We start from the raw sequence: 20382 nt of genomic DNA, 5'->3' as shown, positions 1-20382 counted from the left end.
ACTTCTGCTTTACTGGTATTATATCCTGAGTTCCTAGAGTATAGTATATGTAATTCTTAGTAAAGATGGGAATGCACCTGTTACTGAGTTTAGGAAGTTGGGTCCCGATTTGGACCTCCTAGGTAGATTGCGTGTGTTCGGAGTCTAGCGAACAGGTGCATGTTGCCTCACCAAACAATGCGAGCCCTTGTGGATACTAACAAATGTGTACGGATACATGCTGGGGAGACTACAATTGCATTGCGGGGAGGGAGGTTGCATGCTGAGGAGACTACAATCACATCGCAAGGAGGAAGGGACTCTGCATGCTGCGGAGACTACAATTGCATCGGGGGAAAGACTTTGCATACTGGGGAGACTACAATTGGATCGCAGGGAGTGACTTTGCATGCTGGGGAGGTTACAATCGTATCACAGGGAGGGATGTTGCATGCTGGGGAGATGGCAATAGCATTGCGGGGAGGGACTTTGCATGCCGGGGAGACTATAATCGCATCGGGGGAAAGACTTTGCATGCTGGGGAGACTACAATCGCATTGCTGGGAGGGACATTGCATGCTGGGGAGACTACAATCGCATCGGGGGAAAGACTTTGCATGCTGGGGAGACTACAATCGCATTTCTGGGAGGGACATTGCATGCTGGGGAGACTACAATCGCATTACGGGGAGAAACTTTGCATGCTGGGGAGACTACAACTGCATGGGTGATGGACTTTGTATGCAGGGGAGTTTTTTAAGCAAAACCGCTACTGATGCTGAATTACCCCTATTGGGTGATCCTAAGGACACTTTTGAGAAAAACAGGATACATGTGAAACAAGATATCAGGAAATAAGACCTAGATAATCTCCAAACAATTAAATAAGAACAATTATAAAAACTGATGACTTATATCCTATATTCAAATCTCCACAGAAATACTGTATTTGGAGCGGAAAATCCTGTTTTGGCTGTCATGGGTCTAATACATGTATGTTGACTGATGAGGCCACAGGCAGATAGAGAGATGGATATATAAGAGACAGAAGTCGCAATAGGAGAAATCAGAAAGAGGAGTCAGGAACGGTGAGTATAATGACAGACCTGGAGAATTGTGATTTATTGTAATATTGGCACTTTGTGTAATTCATCACTTGTATATAATACGGTAGCATTTATTGCAACCTTGAATAGATTATATAATGTTTATTAATACATTCTGTAATGTTAACCGATTGAACATCAATGATACAATGCAATGCTGGGGGAAGGGGGGGGGGGGGGCAATCCGGTCCTCGAGATCTACTCCATGTTTCCCAAATCACCTAGCTGGTGCACAGTTGTAGTCATTCCTGCTTTCAACCTGTTTTTTTAAACGTGTCTTAAAACGGGTCAAAAGTCAGTTAAACTCCTTTAATATTGCATGTTGTAAAGGTATATTGCAGTTTCAATACCATTTTTGTACCTTCAGATTCAACCCGTTTCACCCATAGAAAGCCATACAATGTAATTTTAAATGTTTTTTTTTCCTGCTTGTGGTCGGGGATCATGTGTGGTTATCATTTGTAGCAAATACCATTTCTGAGCTGTTCAGACTGCAGGGAAAACGGCTCAGAAACGTGTAGGATCCTGCTTTTAACACGTTTCAAAATACCAGTATTCTGTAAACGGTAAATTGACAATGGAGCTTTCACACTGCAGCTGTTCCCGTTTTAAAATGGTAAAAAAAAAGGCAATACACCGTGTCAAAACTGCAATGTGAGGCTGGCTTTACTGTCACAATGTCAAACCTGCTGCAATCATTCCTTCTATAGATCCACAGGTGGCTTGAGACGCATGAACTGTTGGTAGATCTTGAGGACAGGTTTGCCTACCCCTGCTGTACAGGGATTGAAATCATTCATTAATATTTTTCCTGCTAATTCCACACAGATAAGGTCCAGATTATAATAGAACCCATCACCCATGATTTGTGGTAAGGGAGAGGGGGAGAAGGGGAAACCAGTGCACAGGTCAATATCGTACGGTAATGTCAACTTAGGTTAGTCATCCACAATTTCTAATGTTTATGAAGAGATGTGTTCTCATCTGTAGTAATTGCCGTGGAGGTGCACCCTAGAGAGGAACATAAGTTTAAAGGCAAAAGAAGAAGAAATCACTCTCTTTTTTTTCTGGGGCACTCTTATGGTGCCCAGTACTGCCGTATCTACCTGTCTGGTGCCCTGTACTGCCGTATCTACCTGTCTGGTGCCTAGTACTGCCGTATCTACCTGTCTGGTGCCTAGTACTGCCGTATCTACCTGTCTGGTGCCTAGTACTGCCGTATCTAGCGTCTGGTGCCTAGTACTGCCGTATCTACCTGTCTGGTGCCTAGTACTGCCGTATCTACCTGTCTGGTGCCTAGTACTGCCGTATCTACCTGTCTGGTGCCTAGTACTGCCGTATCTAGCGTCTGGGGCCTAGTACTGCCGTATCTACCTGTCTGGTGCCTAGTACTGCCGTATCTACCTGTCTGGTGCCTAGTACTGCCATATCTACCTGTCTGGTGCCTAGTACTGCCATATCTACCTGTCTGGTGCCTAGTACTGCCGTATCTACCTGCCTGGTGTCTAGTACTGCCGTATCTACCTGTCTGGTGCCTAGTACTGACGTATCTACCGTCTGGTGCCTAGTACTGCCGTATCTAGGGGTGTTTTGGCAAAACCCATTAGAACCCAAAACCTGAAGGTAATCAGGACCCAAAACACAAAAAGTGGCCAGTGCACATCCCTAGTATTAAGGCAGTCTCGTGTAACCAATTGATTTATATATCATTTGCACTTAATTTGTATAACAGTGTTGTATAGTGGTGCTTAATTTGTGCGTAATAATTTAGAACAAACTGTCTCCTCACAGTTTGGGCACTGGTAGTCAGACCAGGTACAGTTTTCACAGAAATAATTTTTTTTTTTTAGGTATACACCAAAACAGCACACTATCTATGTTTGAATGCAATAAAGGTCACAAAACAAGATTTAAGCTGGCCATGCATCAGAAAGATCGATCTTAAGATTGATTGCGCTCATGATTGTGTACAATTTTCCTTGAAATCCCTGGCAGTCCTTGGTGGTTTTTGGACACACAATCTATTCACAATTCATCATACAATCAGTCATACAATCAATCTGCTGATTGATTGTATGATTGTGTACACAAGATGTGCACACAATCTGCATACAATCAATCTTATAATCATTTGAGATTGTATGATTGGGTACAATATCTTTCTGATGTATGGCCACCTTTAGACAATATACAGAGCACTAAATGACACAGTTGAAGTAATTTTGTTACCTACTTCTGTTTTTTAGATAGTCTGGTCAGGATGTGTAATTAGTATCTTATTGCACAGGATATATAGTAACAATGTTTCCAATGTATCTATCATGTAAATAGAGAAATTCCTGGCAAGCACAAAGTACTAGTGTTTAGCTGGGAGCCTTTGGGACCAGGCTAAATTCACATAAACAGATATAATCAGATACCAAAAAGTGCACAACTTCCGTGTCTTGTAAGCCCTGTACACACACATCGATTTGCTTTTGATTCGATGTTAGATTCGATTTTCTATTGCAGTGGTTCCCAATCTGGGGTACTAATACCCCTGGGGGTACTCTGCAGACCAGTTGGGGGTACTTGAAAATAATATTGGTAATGGCGGACGATGAAAAGGTCTTTTGATGGCTGAAGAAGGCCCATTGCCATGGAGACAAACCATGTTGTGTCATATGCCTGACCAGCAATCCACTGGGAGCTTCCCGCGCTGCCCTCAGACATCAGCAGTCATCTGCCCAGCACTGACAAAGGTGGAGGAAGCAGCGGCATTAATCCTACCAGTGTTAGCGGGAATCCTGGAGATAATACACAATCAGAGTCTAGACACAGAAGGGCATGATTCCTGGCTGTATACTATACCTCCGCTCCTCTGCTCCTCCTGAATATAAGGACATGCATAAGGATCCGCATACCGCTAAGTACTGTCCATATTTCAAAATGAGAGGAGGGGGTACTTATCAATGAAAAGCCTAATCAAGGGGTACGGGAGAGAAAAAAGGTTGGGAACCACTGTATTAGAGAATGCTAAATCTATGGCAAAACATGAAAGAGAAAGAAAGGGTGTCCTTTTATTCGATGCACCTCAGAAAAATATAAAATATAACCTTCATTGATATATAGTCTAAAAGGCTGCGAAAATATAAAAAAAAACAGCAGGCGAGTGAGCCATGCCCCTGCCCCATATAGCGCCCGCACACCACTGCCCCCCCCTGCCCGTCCGGAGCTGCGGTGCGTCGCACACCGGCCCTGACCTAGCCACTGTCGACCTAATGCTTGTGTTGACCTATTGACCTAAACCGATGTCGACCTTGTCCCATGTTGACCTTCCCCCATGTCGCCCTAACGGTGTCGACCTAATGACTGTCGACCAACTTGCTGTAGACCAAACGATCCCAACCCGTACCCAGAAGCAGCAGGAATGGCTCCTGTGCCCAGTGGAAGTCCTGTCCCTGCAGACCTTGCAAGAGATGTAGATGAAGGTAGCGGCATGGGGCAGTCAGAGAAGGAGCCAGGTGCACCATTACTATTAGACATTACAGCTTGTCTGCAGTGGCACATACAAGAGGGGAGATGGCCAATTTCGCCCTACCGGGCATATGCTCTCTTTTCAAGCATGCTGGCCACACCACCCTAGTTACATCTGTGCTTGCTATGATGTTGTTGCACCTAGAACTATACATTTGAAGCAGTGGCGTAACTTCAAATATTGAACCCCCCCACCAAAAGTTTCTGGTGCCCCCCCCCCCCCGGGCGCCCGCTCGCCCACCAGCCATACTTACATACTTAGGAGTCCTGCTGTCAGCGATGCGGGCAGCGGGTGGGAGCCGGGCTGTCATCGGTGCGGGTGGGAGCTGGGATGCCTGTCAGCGCTGCGGTGGTCTCGGCTCCCGTCCTGGCTTCATTCTGATAATATGAAGAACGGATAGGGTTACCACCTAGGACCTTTAATTCCGGACACATGTTAATTACACAGGTTCTGTGGCAGTTTAAAATCAGGTGAAGTGGAGTCTTGAAGTCAGCCAGCCACAGAACCTGTGTAATTAATATGTGTCCGCAATTAAAGGGACTAGGTGGTAACCCTAAGAACGGACCATCACAAAATGTCTGCCCCCATACAGCAGACAGTTTCAGAGAACTGTCTGCTATATGGGGGTGGACATTTTATAATGGTCCGTCTCCATAGGCTCAGAATGAAGCCAGGACGGGAGCCGGGACCACCGCAGCGCTGACAGGTAAAGCTGCGGTGCATATGGGGGGGGGCATTACAATAGCACCGCAGCCACCCGGTGCCCGCAATTACACTGCGTCTCCCCGTGACCGCGGGGGCTGCGGTGCTATGTTACGCCACTGATTTGAAGTCTTCTTAATGTTATTTCTCCATGTTTTCTATCTTCTTGCAGCAGCAAGCCATGTGGTTACTGTGTGCCTTCGTGAGTCTGTGTCTGGGTGGGGCTCATAGCCAGTTTCCCAGAGAATGCACCACTGATAAAGCCTTAAAGAATTTTATCTGCTGTCCAAACTGGAAAGACGGCAGCCCCTGTGGGGTAAACTCCGGACGTGGTAGGTGCATTGACAACGTATCACCTGTTCCTTTATTTCCTGCAAGGACACATGATGGCTTCATTCGCCAATATGATGACGACCGCTTGGACTGGCCCAGGCACTATTATAACCACACCTGCGAATGTAAAGGAAACTATAGTGGCTTTAACTGCGGCGATTGCAAGTATGGATATTTCGGAGAAAATTGTGAGCGCCAAAAGATCAATGTCCGGAAAGAGATTCGGCAACTCTCACTTGTTGAAAGGAAAAGGTTCATTAGTTATTTGACTTTGGCCAAATTCACGAAAAGCAAAGACTATGTTGTCCTGTCCACTGGAGACAGACACCACCGAGACACGTACCGCTTTGTGGATGCCACCATCTACGACGTTTATGCTTGGATCCATTACTACTCCATGAAGGCCATTCTGAGAAATGGGACCTTCGATCGTAGCAAAAACTATGCTCACCAAGGCCCGGCCTTTCCTGGTTGGCACCGGTTGGGGTTACTGTTCATCGAGAGACAAATTCAGCTCATGACAGGCGATGAAGACTTTGCTCTTCCTTATTACGACTGGCGAGGAGAAACAAACTGTTCTATCTGTACTAAGGATTATATTGGTGAAAGTGATACCCAGGGGATTCTGGATGAATACTCTCACTTCGCTAAATGGAAAGTGAGTATTTTTGTTCTGTTTTATTATTACATTTAAACTGGATTTACCAGTTTCAAAAACAACATTTTCGTCCTGTATTTGCCATCTTCTAACTTCTACTATGTACGTTGTGTTATGTATATATCTTCCTTCTGTAGTAGAATTGCTTTGAACTGTTACTCTTGGGTTGGACACAGGTCAACTCTGCACTGTCCATTGCAAATGCTGTACTGGGAGCCGTTCAGCATCCCTGTGGTTAGAATGCCAGCGTACAGTATACTGACGCTGGCATCCGGACTGCCGCGAAAAGACCGGTGCCGGAACCTCGAACAGGATCAGGATGCCAATGGCAGAATTCTAACAGCTGGCATCCCATTTGGTGGGAATGTGCAGTCAGATAATTGTGGTTTAGGAACCAGTGAGGGGACTGATGGTAAAGCAGTAATAATGAGGTGTCGATTGATACCCCTATTGCACTAGAAAATAGAAACTCTGGATTTTGCGCGGGGACGTGCATCAACCCAGTGGAAATGCATCCCCAAGAATAATTCCGGGTCGACTGCCCCGGCAATCCAACCCTGGGTTAGACCTGGAATGCTCCCAGGTCCAGGTGCAGTGGAAACGGGTAAGCCGGGTTGATGAGACCCAGGTCCCATTTCCTGTAATGTAAAAGCCGGCAATGCTCACCCGGCCCCGCCTCCCTATGACATCACCCACCCGGCATTATGCTGGGTCTGGAAGCTAGTAGGAAAGGGCTTGCAAACCAAGTTGCACCCGGGTGTGACCCACCTTGTCTAGTGGAGAAGGGGTATGAGAGAGGAGTGGTCCCTTGTGCACATTCCATGTGTACTGTACCATTTTCTGAGTGATTCTGCTGCAGCAGTAGCGCCAACAAGGTAAATAATTGAACATGGATGCAGGGTACACGGTGTACCCATTTTCAGATAATTACAGTACCTCTCTGGAGTCCCATGTACCCAGCACTAGAGGGCATGCGCTCCGTAAAAATGTGATTCCGCCAACGCTGCTGCCTACATTGCGGGAATCTGGGGGGGTATTAAAGAATAGGTGCAGTGTGTGTGGAGTGGGGCCCCTGAGACTCAGGGACCTGTGCTCACTGTGCACATTACACCCATTATAAATACGCCATTGTTTGCATCCATCTGTGGAAGCAGTTTGTGGAACAGTATCTGTGAAGCTATTACCCTGTATTCTGTACTATTGGGAAGAGGTATTTAATCTATGTTTACGTCTTCAGTCTATTTGCAGTGGGTACAATTATATTGATGCCTATTGCCCCAATGCTGATGATTATTGTCAGATGGAAAAATTGCACAGGAAGCCGGGAGCTGACCCTTCATTCAAACGTCTTCCCTCCGTCAAAGATGTGAATGACGCACTTAAATGGGAAGAGTTTGATCGTTATCCATACAACAGGTTATCACTGAAAAGCTTTCGGAACACCTTGGAAGGTGGGCTTCTTTCTTACATGCTGTTACTATAATATTATTCACCAAAACAACACTGATATAGGGAGAAATTCAATTCACAGCATTGACGCCATGTGCTGAAACAATCACATCACATATACTGGGACCTCACAACTTGCAATGTTGCACTAATTCCCCCCAATTCTCTCTGACCGGCTGTCACGGCTTTAAATTAGGCTGGCGGCTATCTTCCTTACAGTGAGCGGGAGCATTTCCCTCCCCCTCGGCAACGAGCAATTCCCTCCCCCCATGGCAAATGATATAGCGCATTAACAATAAACGATTTCTTTAACGTCACCCGCCCCCACTGCCAACATGCAACATTGATGATATAGTGAATACTGTGCATGCAGCACAGATGAAGATGGGGAGGATCTATAGTAGGAATAAATGCAGCAGGTTTGAAAATGTGACAGTTAGTAATGACTACACCTGTGCACCAGCTGAAAATCTGGGAAATGTGACAGTTAGTAATGACTACAGCTGTGCACCAGTTAGGGAGTCTGGGAAATGTGGCTGTTAGTAATGACTACAGCTGTGCACCAGCCAGGTGATCTGGGGAATGTGACAGTTAGTAATGACTACACCTGTGCACCAGATTGGGAGTCTGGAACATGTGACAGTTAGTAATGACTACAGCTGTGCACCAGCTAGGTGGTCTGGGGAATGTGACAGTTAGTAATGACTGCACCTGTGCACCAGCTAGGTGATCTGGGAGATGTGATAGTTAGTAATGACTGCACCTGTGCACCAGCTAGGTGGTCTGGGACATGTGACAGTTAGTAATGACTACACCTATGCACCAGCTAGGTGATCTGTGGAATGTGACAGTTAGTAATGACTGCACCTGTGCACCAGCTAGGTGATCTGGGAGATGTGATAGTTAGTAATGACTGCACCTGTGCACCAGCTAGGTGGTCTGGGACATGTGACAGTTAGTAATGACTACACCTATGCACCAGCTAGGTGATCTGTGGAATGTGACAGTTAGTAATGACTGCACCTGTGCACCAGCTAGGTGATCTGGGAGATGTGACAGTTAGTAATGACTGCACCTGTGCACCAGCTAGGTGGTCTGGGACATGTGACAGTTAGTAATGACTACACCTATGCACCAGCTAGGTGATCTGTGGAATGTGACAGTTAGTAATGACTACAGCTGTGCACCAGCTAGGTGATTTGGAAAACGTGGACCGTCGGTAGATCTCCAGGACCGAGTACTTTAGGAGCTAATTGGTCGGAGCACCATTTAAGCAACAAGAATATCATTCAATGTTAAATCGGCCCCTAAATGACAATGACATAAGAAGACCACCAACCAAGCCCTTGTGAATCTAGGTTGAGACTGGGAGGTAACCAAAGATTAAAACCAAAACAGAGGCCACATTGTGGATGTGTAATGTAATGTGTAAGTGTGGGTGTCAGTGCAGAATTACAGGCCTATTGTGAAAAGTCAAGGAGGTGTGGCCAGTGTTATATGGTAGTGGTCAGTGCTGTGTGGGTGTGGCCAGTGTCTTGCAGGTAAGTACACCTCCTACACCATCAGCGACAATGTCTCTCTAATTATGTAAAAGCATAACATTTTGTGAGGAAAATAAAAAATATGATTAAACATACCCCTATAAACTAGGGGCGGTCACCCCGGGGCCCCCACACATCAGGGGCCTTCACACTCCAGGTGGGTGGGTGACAGGCAGTGGGGTCCAGGCAATGTATCCCTGGGGTCCGGGCAGCACAGGGCGGCCAGGGGGTCCCTGTGGTGCCTGGACAGTCAGCGACCTGCTCACTTGTCACACTGTCTCCGGGGGAACTACCTCGCTCTCCCAGCCTGATCACCCTGTGTCCCAGGTGCCATGAAGTGTCCGTGCCTGTGCAGCGATGGGCAGCGAGAATAACTGAATAACCACTCCAGAGAGTGCTGCGAGGGGGGGGTGAGAAGAGGGGACTGTTTAAGGTTTAGGGTGGGAAAGTGCGGTTGAGGTGCCCATACACTTGTCCAATTTGGGAAGATTTCACCCGACTGATCGGGCCGAGAAATCGGGCCAAAGTGGATGTATTTGATGCCCCCTGCTGCCCCTCTGACCTCCGACTCGGCCCCCCTTCCAGTGTGAAAGGACCACTTGCAATGTATTGAATGCGATCCCGCCACCTGGAAAGGTCAAGGGGGTCAGATGGCCATCACACTGTTGCGATACATTGCAGTAGTGTATGGGCACCTTTGGGGTTAGGGTGTGGGGGAGGGGGGCATTAGGGATAGGCACTAATGGGGAGGATTTGGGCTAGGCTTCGGGGAAGTAGGGTTAAGGCTAAGGGGTGCAGGGAGGAGGTAAGTATACTTATCAGACCCCTGCCGGTCTTCCAGTATCCCATACGCCGCCCATTCATATGAATTCCCTACTGGCTAATAAGGCTTAATGCTATTGTCAGTGATATTTTGTGCAGCTCAGAAAATTACAAAATTTAAAAAGGTTTTGCACATTTATATGCGTATTATTGTCTCGTAAAGTGCTGGTATTTGTGGAATGTTTTTACAGGTTTCCTAAATCCATCAGATGGGACAACGCTTGGAGAATATTTGCATAACTTTGTCCACGACTACTTTGGAGGGACAATGTCTATAGTAGCAATTTCTGCCAATGACCCAGCGTTCTTTTTACACCATGCTTTCGTTGACAAGTATGTTTATTTAGCAAAGACATCGTCCTTATAGATATATACTGTACTTTTACTAGTTAAAAGCCCGGCAAAATGACGGCTTCTGCAATGTACTTTCACTTTGAGCTGTGACAGTTTTAGCCCACAAGCTCCCCACCCCCAGTCCCTATCTGCTCCTACTTCAATCTGTGTCTTCACCCTCTCTCCATATCCAGCAGCTTTGAATCAGATCAGTGTCCCTGCAAAAATAGCTTTCACTTCTGTTATGACATCTTTTAGCACACAAAGGAGTAATTTGGTCCGTCAATTGGCCTCAGGACACAGAATTGCAATGATGTGCTGGTGCATCATGGGAAAGTTGTAGGATTGTATCCTGGGGTGTAACGAGGGTGGTTTTGGTGGAGCACAGGCTCCAGATGCCAAAGCTTTAGAGGGCATGGTGCCGGGACTCTTAACAGTTTGGTTTCCATGGAAACCAAACGAACACAAACTTAAGGGATCCCAGTTCCAAAAACAAGGCAAAACACATACCGGCATTGGATCTCAGTGTTTTGGCTGGAAAGCTGGCTGCTGTCAGTTCCATGGTAACAGACATTTATGTAGGAGCACAATAGTGATATCACTCAGGTCCATGAAAGGGAGGGGGTAATACTGAGTAAGGAAAAAATACATTGGGTAAAATATACTAAGATGGGAGTTCTATTTCACATGGGATGTTGCTATGGGCAACCAATCAGAACCTACTTTTTATTCAATTAGCACCTTCTACAAGATAATAGATAGTTGGCCAGATGCACTTAGCTTCAAAAGTGATAAAATATAGGCCCTTATTCTGATCGGTGCGGCCGGATCTGAATATGCGGCCAGCACCGTGCGTCCTAAACCCCGCCTTCCATACGGATCGCCAACTCCGTCCGTACGCGGTAAGAAGCTGTCCGAACGGACCGCACGTGTATTTCTCACGAATACACCTCCTCCATCTCAGGGAACGTCCCCCATCATTCGATGGTCGCAGAACATCGAATGCAGGGCCGAGTGGTCCGCCAGCTCCCGCAACCTCAGACCACTCGGGCATTTCTCCGTGCAAAAGCAGGGATCTGGGCGGGCAGCTGACATCCGGCGATGTCATATGTCCGCCCCCTACACGTGCGTCACGGCCGCATTACCATACGTACGCCCAGCGTTTGCATGGGAACGCCCATGAAACGCGGGGTGTAAACATATGGTAATGAGCACAAACAGCCCTTCACGCCCCTCTCCACCCCCTGTTCGGAGTGTACACATTTCATGCAGAATGGGTACATGTTTCCTAGCACGGCGCCCACGATATTTATCTTATGGCATCGGATCTATCTGATCGGGTCGCATCGCATTGCATGCGACCCGATCGCATGCGATGCGATCAGACCCAATTTTTAATTGTACAGTCACCCTGATGGGTGATTATTATGTTAAATGCACCCCCATTGTTAACGCCACCCCCACTATTAACACCAACCTGAAGCGTGGCAAGCGCAGCGAGCCCGCAAGGGGCGGCGGTACGTGTCCTCCGACCTTTTCATACCCCCACTATCCACGTCGGCGTGGAGTTGATTTCATATAGTGTGGCGAGCGGACGCGGATTACTTCACATGTATTCTGCGGCGCTCGCTGCGCTCGCCGCGCTTCGGGCTTCATGGCTCGCTGCGCTCACCACACTATCTAAAATCAACTCCACGCCGACGTGGATAGTGGGGGTATGAAAAGGTCGGAGGAGGCGTATCGCCGCCCCTCGCGCGCTCGCTGCGCTCACCACGCTTCGGGTTGGCGTTGATAGCGGGGGTGGCGTAAACAATGTGGGTGCATTTCACATATTAATCACCCATCAGGTTGGGTGTACAGTTAAAAATCTGGTCTGGGGGTCCATTTAACATAGTAATGAGCCATCAGGGTGCCTTTACAATGAAAAATCGGGTATCGTCGCATCGCATGCCATTATAATTAGAGATGTGCGGCGGCCACTTTTTCGGGTTTTGGTTTTGGATCTGGATCTCCCTTCGTGTTTTGGATCTGGATTGGTTTTGGCAAAACCACCCTTGTGGGTTTTGGTTTTGGATCTGGATTTTTATGAAAAAATGCTAAAAATGGCTAAAATAACAGAATTTGGGCCTGTTTTTGCCCCTAAAGTATTATTAACCTCAATAACATTAGTTTCCACTCATTTCTAGTCAATTTTGATCACTTCACAGCTTACAAAATTGTTTTCATTTACTGTAGTTGGGCCAAAAGGGTATACCGAGGTAGCTGGATGACTAAGCTAAGCGACAGCAGTTGGCATCACATACATGTGGACCTTACACTTCCAACCTGGCAGAGCGGCACTGCAGGGGCAGACAGGGTGGCAGTTTAATAAAGTATCCCAAAAAAAGAGAAATGCTCCAAACAGCAAATACAAAGAGGTATCGGCCTTGTCATGACTGGTGGTAGCAGCTTCAGCACTCCCACTATTTCCTCCTCCATCATCCTCCAAAAATGTGTTTTTATTTTATTTATTACTTTTATTTATTTTTCTTACTTTACACTGGACACAGCCTGTCACACTGGACACAGCCCCTTGGACACTGGACACTGCCCCTGGACACAGCCCCTGGACACTGCCCCTGGACACTGGACACAGCCTGTCACCCTGGACACAGCCCCTGGACAATGGACACAGCCTCTGGACACAGCTACTGTACACTGGACACAGCCGTCACACTGGACACAGTCCCTGGACAATGGACACAGCCGTCACACTGGACACAGCCTCTGGACACCGCCCCTGGACACAGCTCCTGTACACTGGACAATGGATATATGTCACGCTGGACACTGGATATATGCCGTCACACAATGGTTAGATGTCACACTGGCCACTGGATATATGTCGTCACACTGGACACAGGATATATGTCGTCACACTGGACACTGGATATATGTTGTCACAGTGGACACAGGATATATGTCGTCACACTGGACACAGGATATATGTCGTCACACTGGACACTGGATATATGTCGTCACACTGGACACTGGATATATGTCGTCACACTGGACACTGGATATATGTCGTCACACTGGACACTGGATATATGTCGTCACACTGGACACTGGATATATGTCGTCACACTGGACACTGGATATATGTCACGCTGGACACAGGATATATGCCGGCACACATTACATGTCACACTGGACACAGGATATATGTTGTGACTTGTGACACTGGACACAGGATATATTGTTGTCACACTGGCCACTGGATATATGTTGTCACACTGGACACAGCATATATGTCGTCACACTGGACACAGGATATATGTCGTCACACTGGACACAGGATATGTCGTCACACAGGACACAGGATATATGTCGTGAGTGACTCGTGACACTGGACAATGGATAAGATATAGGCCGTCACACTGGACACAGCCCCTTGTATTACTGCAGCCTGCGTGTGAGCACTGCAGCACTGAGTTAGTTAGTTAAATCACAAAAAATACAGGGTTCAGGGCTAAATAAATCACAACACAGGGCTTAGGGCTTAATAAATCACAACAGGGCACGGGCCACAGGACAGCCCCTGGACAGTGGACACTGCAGCCCCTGCGTGTGAGCACTGCAGCACCTAGTAAGTTAAATCACACGACAGGGCTCAGGCCTATAAACAGTCACTGACTCTCAATACAAGTCTACAACACAGGGCAGTGAGGGCACAGGGCAGGTCACGGAGCACAGCACAGGGCAGTGAGGGCACAGGGCAGGTTACGGAGCACAGCACAGCACGGAGCACATGGCACGGAGCACAGCACAGGGCAGTGAGGGCATAGGGCAGGTCACGGAGCACAGCACAGCACAGGACAGTGGGCACAGGGCAGGTCACGGAGCACAGCACAGCACGGAGCACATGGCACGGAGCACAGCACAGGGCAGTGAGGGCACAGGTCAGGTCACGGAGCACAGCACAGAGCACAGCACAGGGCACATGGAGCTTCCCAACCACCCTCTTCCCTCTCCAAGATTGGAGTGAAGATGGCGGGGCGCGCGTGCATCTTTTATAAGATCCCGCTCCCGCGAGAATCCGACAGCGCGATGATGACGTTCGGCCTCGTTCTTGGTCCGGAATGCAGGCGGGAACTCCCGAGCCGACTCGGATCTGACCCGGATCCCCGATATTCGGATCTGTCGGATCTCGGGGATCCGGACCCGCTCATCTCTAATTATAATGGAATGCGTTGTGATGCGATGTTAAAATTGTACAGAATTGTACAGAAAGCTGTTAAAACACTAATATCGTGTCAGATCGGGTCCCATCGCATACCTTAACTAATGGTTATGCGATGGACCCGACGGGCACCATGCTAGGAAACAAGTACCGAAAAATGTTAAGCAGGAGCTGATTGGTTGTTTATCACTCTCCATTTTATCACTTTTGACGCTTAGTGCATCCAGTATCTGATTGGTGGCCCAACGCAACATCCCATGTAAAATAGAACTCGCATCTTAGTAAATGTTCCCTGTTGTTTCCCCAGAACACTGAATAAGATCAGTAACTAGTTATAAATACTACATGATAATACAATTCAGAGATCTTGGGTACGCAAATAGAAAATGAGCCCCCGATCCATCATCAAGGCTTCCTATGTGTATTGTGGGTCCCGGTTGTTATATCCAGGTGCAGGGTGCGGCAAAATTAGCATAAGCCAGAAAGCCCAGAGCAGCACACCAGTGAAATTTGGTGGGTACCTCATGGGGCGGGACCCGGCAATTGGGGCAACCTTGGCCTTTACTGGGTGGCCCCACTGCAGACGACTGCCGTCAGCTGCAGAGTCTGAATCAGGCCCATAATTGGTTGCATTGTGAAAGTAAAGGGTCTTTATAGAGAAATGATCATGTAGTACCATCAGAATGAAATGACCGCATGCAGATTATTCTATATCTTCCATATATGTTTCTTTTGCAGAATATTCCAAGTGTGGATGCAGAGACATAATGCCACAACAGATATGTACCCTCCCAATGAAGAACCAGGACAAGGCCCCACAGAATGTGCCACTCCCTACTTCCCATGTTACACAAACAGACAATTTCTAACCCCAGACAGCGCCGTCGGGTACAAATACTCCGAATATCAGGGTCTGTAAAGAGATTTTTGTAAAGTCACACAACCTTATTGCTTTGTACATCCTTCTGTTTGATCAACGCCTTTGTATGAACTAGGGTGGCCAATGCCAGGATCAGGATCGGCGGGATCCCGGGATTCGGCCCTAAAATTGCTGGGATTTCAATACCGGGATTGGAGATTCCAATCATGGGAATTTGAGATTAGACTGCACATGCACAGTCTATTTCCAGCCAGCGTCTGAGCAATTGCTCAGATGCTGCCCGGCTTTTCCTGAGACTGAACGCGGCTTAATTGTGTTTTTTTTTCCATTGAGCTTATACAAACATATCTGGAAAAAATAGGTCTGACCAAAGGTTCGACAGTATCTATTTTGACACCAAAAGGTCTTGGTCAACATTTTGTCATTGTCAATCTTGTGGAAGTTGACCTTTTGGTGTCGACCTAATATCTGTTGAGCTATAACTCCGTCGACCTATCATCCAGACTGTTCTACGTCACATCCAAAAGAAGCATAATAAAAAAAATTATTCCTAAAACATAAAAAAAATTGGTGAACAACAAAGACGTCAGACAGACGCCGAAACATACGTAATAAAAGATGCAAGAAGTCATGTACAAAACAATAAATGAAATGTGCCCAAAGATTCAAGTATAAACGTCTATAAGGATTACTAAACTAATATAGAATGAAACTCATTACAAAAACATAATCTAACACTTAAATATATATGTGTAAAAGTTCTCCTGAGTCATGACGTTACAGAAAGTGAGATGAGACATTTTCTATATACATTGTTATTTTTGTCACCTAATTCCCTCATATCGGCTGTTTTCAGCTTTGAAAGGTTTCACGCAATGGGGTAATTCAGCTAGCCCAGCAAATTGCAAAAAAAAGAGCATTTCTCGATTTCAGTCAATCTGCAAGTGCGCATGCTCAAGTGATCAGTTAAACTGTGTTTGCATTGTCTAGCGATGGGGAGGCGGCGGAGATGGGCTGTTGCAGGGGTGGCAATGTGGTGTTGTGGGGGTCCAGAAAATGCTGGCGTATCCGGACCGTTTGGGGAGGGGGTGCTGTGTGAGGTCACACGCTATGAAAATGGACGTCCTGCCCCTGGCTTTGCTGCTAGGCTGTGCAAGCAATGTGGCATTGTTGGTGCCCCATGGCAGCCCCTCCCCCCTTCGGAACCTGCCACCGCAAAACTGCAACTGAGGCTGAATCATGGCCAATGTCCTTAATTTCACCTGCAGACTATTTAATACACTGCATCCTCAAATATCTCATCTTAATACTGTAGTTTGGCTAGGTCATACCACTGGTACCTTCGCTACACACTTGGGGGCCAATTTATCAAGTGGTGAAGCTCGTTTGAATGATAAAATAAGTGAATGATAAATGGTGCTCCAGCCAATCGGCTCTTAACTGCCATGTGTTTGAAAAATGATTGTGTGGGGCTGATGGGCTGAAGCAACCTTTGTCACATGCAACAAGATTTATCACTCATTAATAAATGGGACCCTTGGTGCCTGCACTGTAATATCCAGTCTGTCCACGCTATGATGATGGTGCTATATGAAAAGTGCAGCCTGATAGGATGCTTCACATCTGCCATCCAATCAAATGCAGCCCTAATGCCAAAGAATGTCTGAACAAGCCAATGCTTCTTGAGAGCCATGATGGAAACCTCGGGCAAGACCTGGAACAGCCATTCAGGGGAAGATGGGGATACTGAAAGTTTTGCAAATAGTTACCTTTAAAACCTTCAATTTAAAGACTCTGGATACTTATGGGCATAATAAATTAGAGTTGGAAACTGTCGTTTGTCGAAAAAAACTTTTTGTAGACGAATCCATGATTTGACCTATTCAGTTTTTCCACTTGATATTGTCGGAAATGGGGCCAAATTCCACAGGTTTTGGCCTGTTCCAGGCAATCTCAATCAGATCTCAGTTGGAATGAGGAGATGAGGCAGGGCCGGGCATTGTCCTCCAGTCCTCCCGCTCACCCAATTGTGGCGACGTCCCCCCATCTGCTGTCCTCCCACCTCCAGGTGCCATCCTTCCCGTTCTCCTGCTCACCCAGTCCCAGGCCGGGTGAGCAGCAGCAGACAGTTGGATTTGGCCGCAGATTGAATAGGTATTGTCGGATTCATTCCGACAAATGCATATCGGAATGGATCCAACTTTAATTGAATATACGCCCTTAAAGAGACACTTTTTAGCTGCTATATGCTTTCTTGATAATCCTAATCAACCAAGGTATACAAAGTGTACATCTAACCGGTTCCAGGTCTACTGAAGCTTGATTGAAATGTAAACGTGAGTAGACCTTATTGTCTTCCTTTGGTTTGGAACTTCAATGTAAGGATGTTAAGATAGTAAAGATGTTTTTGAATCATGTCTATACAGAGGCGTAACTACTTTTTTTGCGCCCCCCCGCCGGACATTTCGCCCCCCCCCCCGAAATATTAACCCCCTCCTTACCCGTCCCCATTGCCGCCGGCGCCGCTGCCTCTAACCCGACACGCAGATCTGTGTCGGGTGATGGCCGGTCCCCGGCTCCGGCTGCAGTGCTAATATAATAACAGACACTCGGAAAATGGCTGCCCCCATACAGCATTATGAGGGCAGCCATTTTCCGAGTGTCTCTTATTATATTAGCACTGCAGCCGGAGCCGGGGACCGCCCGTCACCCGACACAGATCTGCGTGTCGGGTTAGAGGCAGCGGCGCCGGCGGCAATGGGGTAAGGAGGGGGAGGGCAGGAGTCGGGAGCCGGGACCAGGTGGTAACTATAGTCCCGCAGACCCCCCAGGCGCCCACACCTGTCTAGCGCCTCCCTGCCACCGCGGGGGCTGCAGGACTATAGTTACGCCACTGTGTCTATAGATTATAAGCTTGCAAGCAGGGCCCTCATACCTTTAACTGTCTGTAAATACCCAGTTTGTTGTATCACTGTCTCCTATTGTAAAGCGCAACGGAATATGCTGCACTATATAAGAAACAGTTAATAAATAAATGTGAAAGCAGAATTCATGAATTCAGGCAGAAAGGTGATATATTTTACAATATAGTATTGAATGTCTCATTTATGTTTCTGTACAGTAATTATATTTTAAAGCAAAATCCTCAAGTAATTCATCATTGATATATCTTGGTTAAATAGCTTGAACTTGTATTCTCAGTGGCATAACTACTGTAAGGCAGCCCCAGCTGTGGCTTGGGGGAGCAAGCCACAGTGGGGTCTATGTGTGCGCCAGCACCCGCTGGACGCACTGACATGCTGCTGCCTGCCACTGCCCACTGGCTGAGCACCGGTGGCGAGTCAGCCGCAGCACAGGTGCGGCCATGGCAGAGACGACAAATCCCCCCACTGATTCAATTGACTGTACACAGAGCCGGCTATTGGCTACTGTGTACAGGATGGGTAGGTGGATGGACATGCTGGGGCGGCCTGGGATGTGTTGGAGCCAAGGGAATCAGTGTCTGCTGGTCTCTCTTCCTCTATCCTGCTTCAGCTTCTAAGTTATGCGTGTGATGTCATCATGCCAAAGGCCGGGGAAACATTCTGGATACTTTTTGGCAGGGGAGAGCAAAATTTATAGTCCCGCCACTGTGTATTCTGCTATTGTTATTTCATACTGTATTATTTCTTCAATAACCTGCCACCAAAATGTATGTAATTCTTGTTAATTAAGGGTTACAAGTTATGAAAATAAAACCATCGCTCATATATACTGTCTCTGTTTTTCTTTAAGTCGGACAAATTAATTTTACTTAAGATATATTACCTATCTCCTGCAACATTGTGTTCCAATTTCTGTGTTAAACTTTAGGGTAATTATATGTTAGTTGGGTGCCCACTATAGTTAGTACGTTCATACCCCCACTATCCATGTCGGCATGGAGTTGATTTTATAGTGTGGCGAGCGCAGCGAGCCACCGAGCCCAAAGCGTGGCGAGCGTAGCCAGCCCTGCGAGGGGACACGGAAAACTAAGCAAATAGCTTAGTGGGCCCCCAACTAACATATACCATATATACTCGAGTATAGGCCTACTTTTTCAGAAAAATTTTTATGCTGAAAAAGCCCCCCTCGACTTATACTCGAGTGAGGGTCCCTCGGCTTATATTTGGGTCGACTTATACTCGAGTATATACGGTAAGTACCAACTTTAGAGACCTATCTGAATGTGTCACTGCAGTTACAGAAATGAATGCTTAATCATAGTTTATAGAATAGAATATCACATTATGGTGCGTGGTTCTCGAACTGGAGGCTGAGATGTTTTTGCATGCTTGTAAAAATTTCCCTAATTCCCGAACCCTCCAATTTGGCCCCAAAAATAAAAAATTCCAATAGTGACCCAATTCCTTCCCTAAATTTAGCTACCTACCCAAAATGTATCACTACAGTAAAAAAAATAATAATTATTACGGTGCATTGTTCTAGAACGGGACATAAAAAATCTCCCTAAGCTCCAGGCCTTCCCTTTGGCTGAAAAATTAAAATTCCAAAAGTGCACCAATTTTTAATTATTATTTTTTTTAAATGGAGTAGGGTTTTCGAAATGAAGGTAAAATAATTTTACATGCACGTGAAAATTTCCTTAATTTCCCTCCATTTTGGGGGTATGGGCCATTGGGTCGACCAAATTTAGGTCGACATGCAATGGTCGACCACTGAAGGTCGACAGGGTTTAGTTCGACACCTGAAATAGGCCGACATGGCTAAGGTCGACAGGGTCGGTAGGTCGACACAAGCATTAGGTCGACAATGGTGAGGTTGACAGTCAAAAGGTCGTTGTGAGTTTTTCACTTTTTTT

The 20382-nt window shown here is 46.7% G+C and overlaps 1 protein-coding gene across 2 annotated transcripts; it reads left to right on the top strand.

The window, feature by feature from the left end:
- Positions 1 to 890: 890 nt before the first annotated feature.
- Positions 891 to 18067, top strand: LOC146050717 (tyrosinase-like). 2 transcript variants are annotated; one of them, XM_083167871.1, is made up of 5 exons: positions 891 to 1067; positions 5477 to 6295; positions 7596 to 7746; positions 10299 to 10440; positions 15401 to 18067. In XM_083167871.1, exons 2-5 carry the CDS (start codon positions 5486 to 5488, stop codon positions 15579 to 15581), a joined length of 1284 nt encoding a protein of 427 aa, XP_083023997.1. In that variant the 5' UTR covers positions 891 to 1067; positions 5477 to 5485; the 3' UTR covers positions 15582 to 18067. The 2 variants fall into 2 exon arrangements, with proteins under 2 accessions (XP_083023997.1, XP_083023996.1); XM_083167870.1 differs by having other exon boundaries at positions 895 to 1067; positions 7533 to 7746.
- Positions 18068 to 20382: the final 2315 nt, after the last annotated feature.

This window comes from Crinia signifera, chromosome 12 (assembly GCF_055691185.1).
Source record: "Crinia signifera chromosome 12, ASM5569118v1, whole genome shotgun sequence".
Lineage (NCBI taxonomy): Eukaryota > Metazoa > Chordata > Amphibia > Anura > Myobatrachidae > Crinia > Crinia signifera.
The sequence above is the reverse complement of the archived record's forward strand: the minus strand, read 5'-3'. Positions and strand labels throughout refer to the sequence as shown.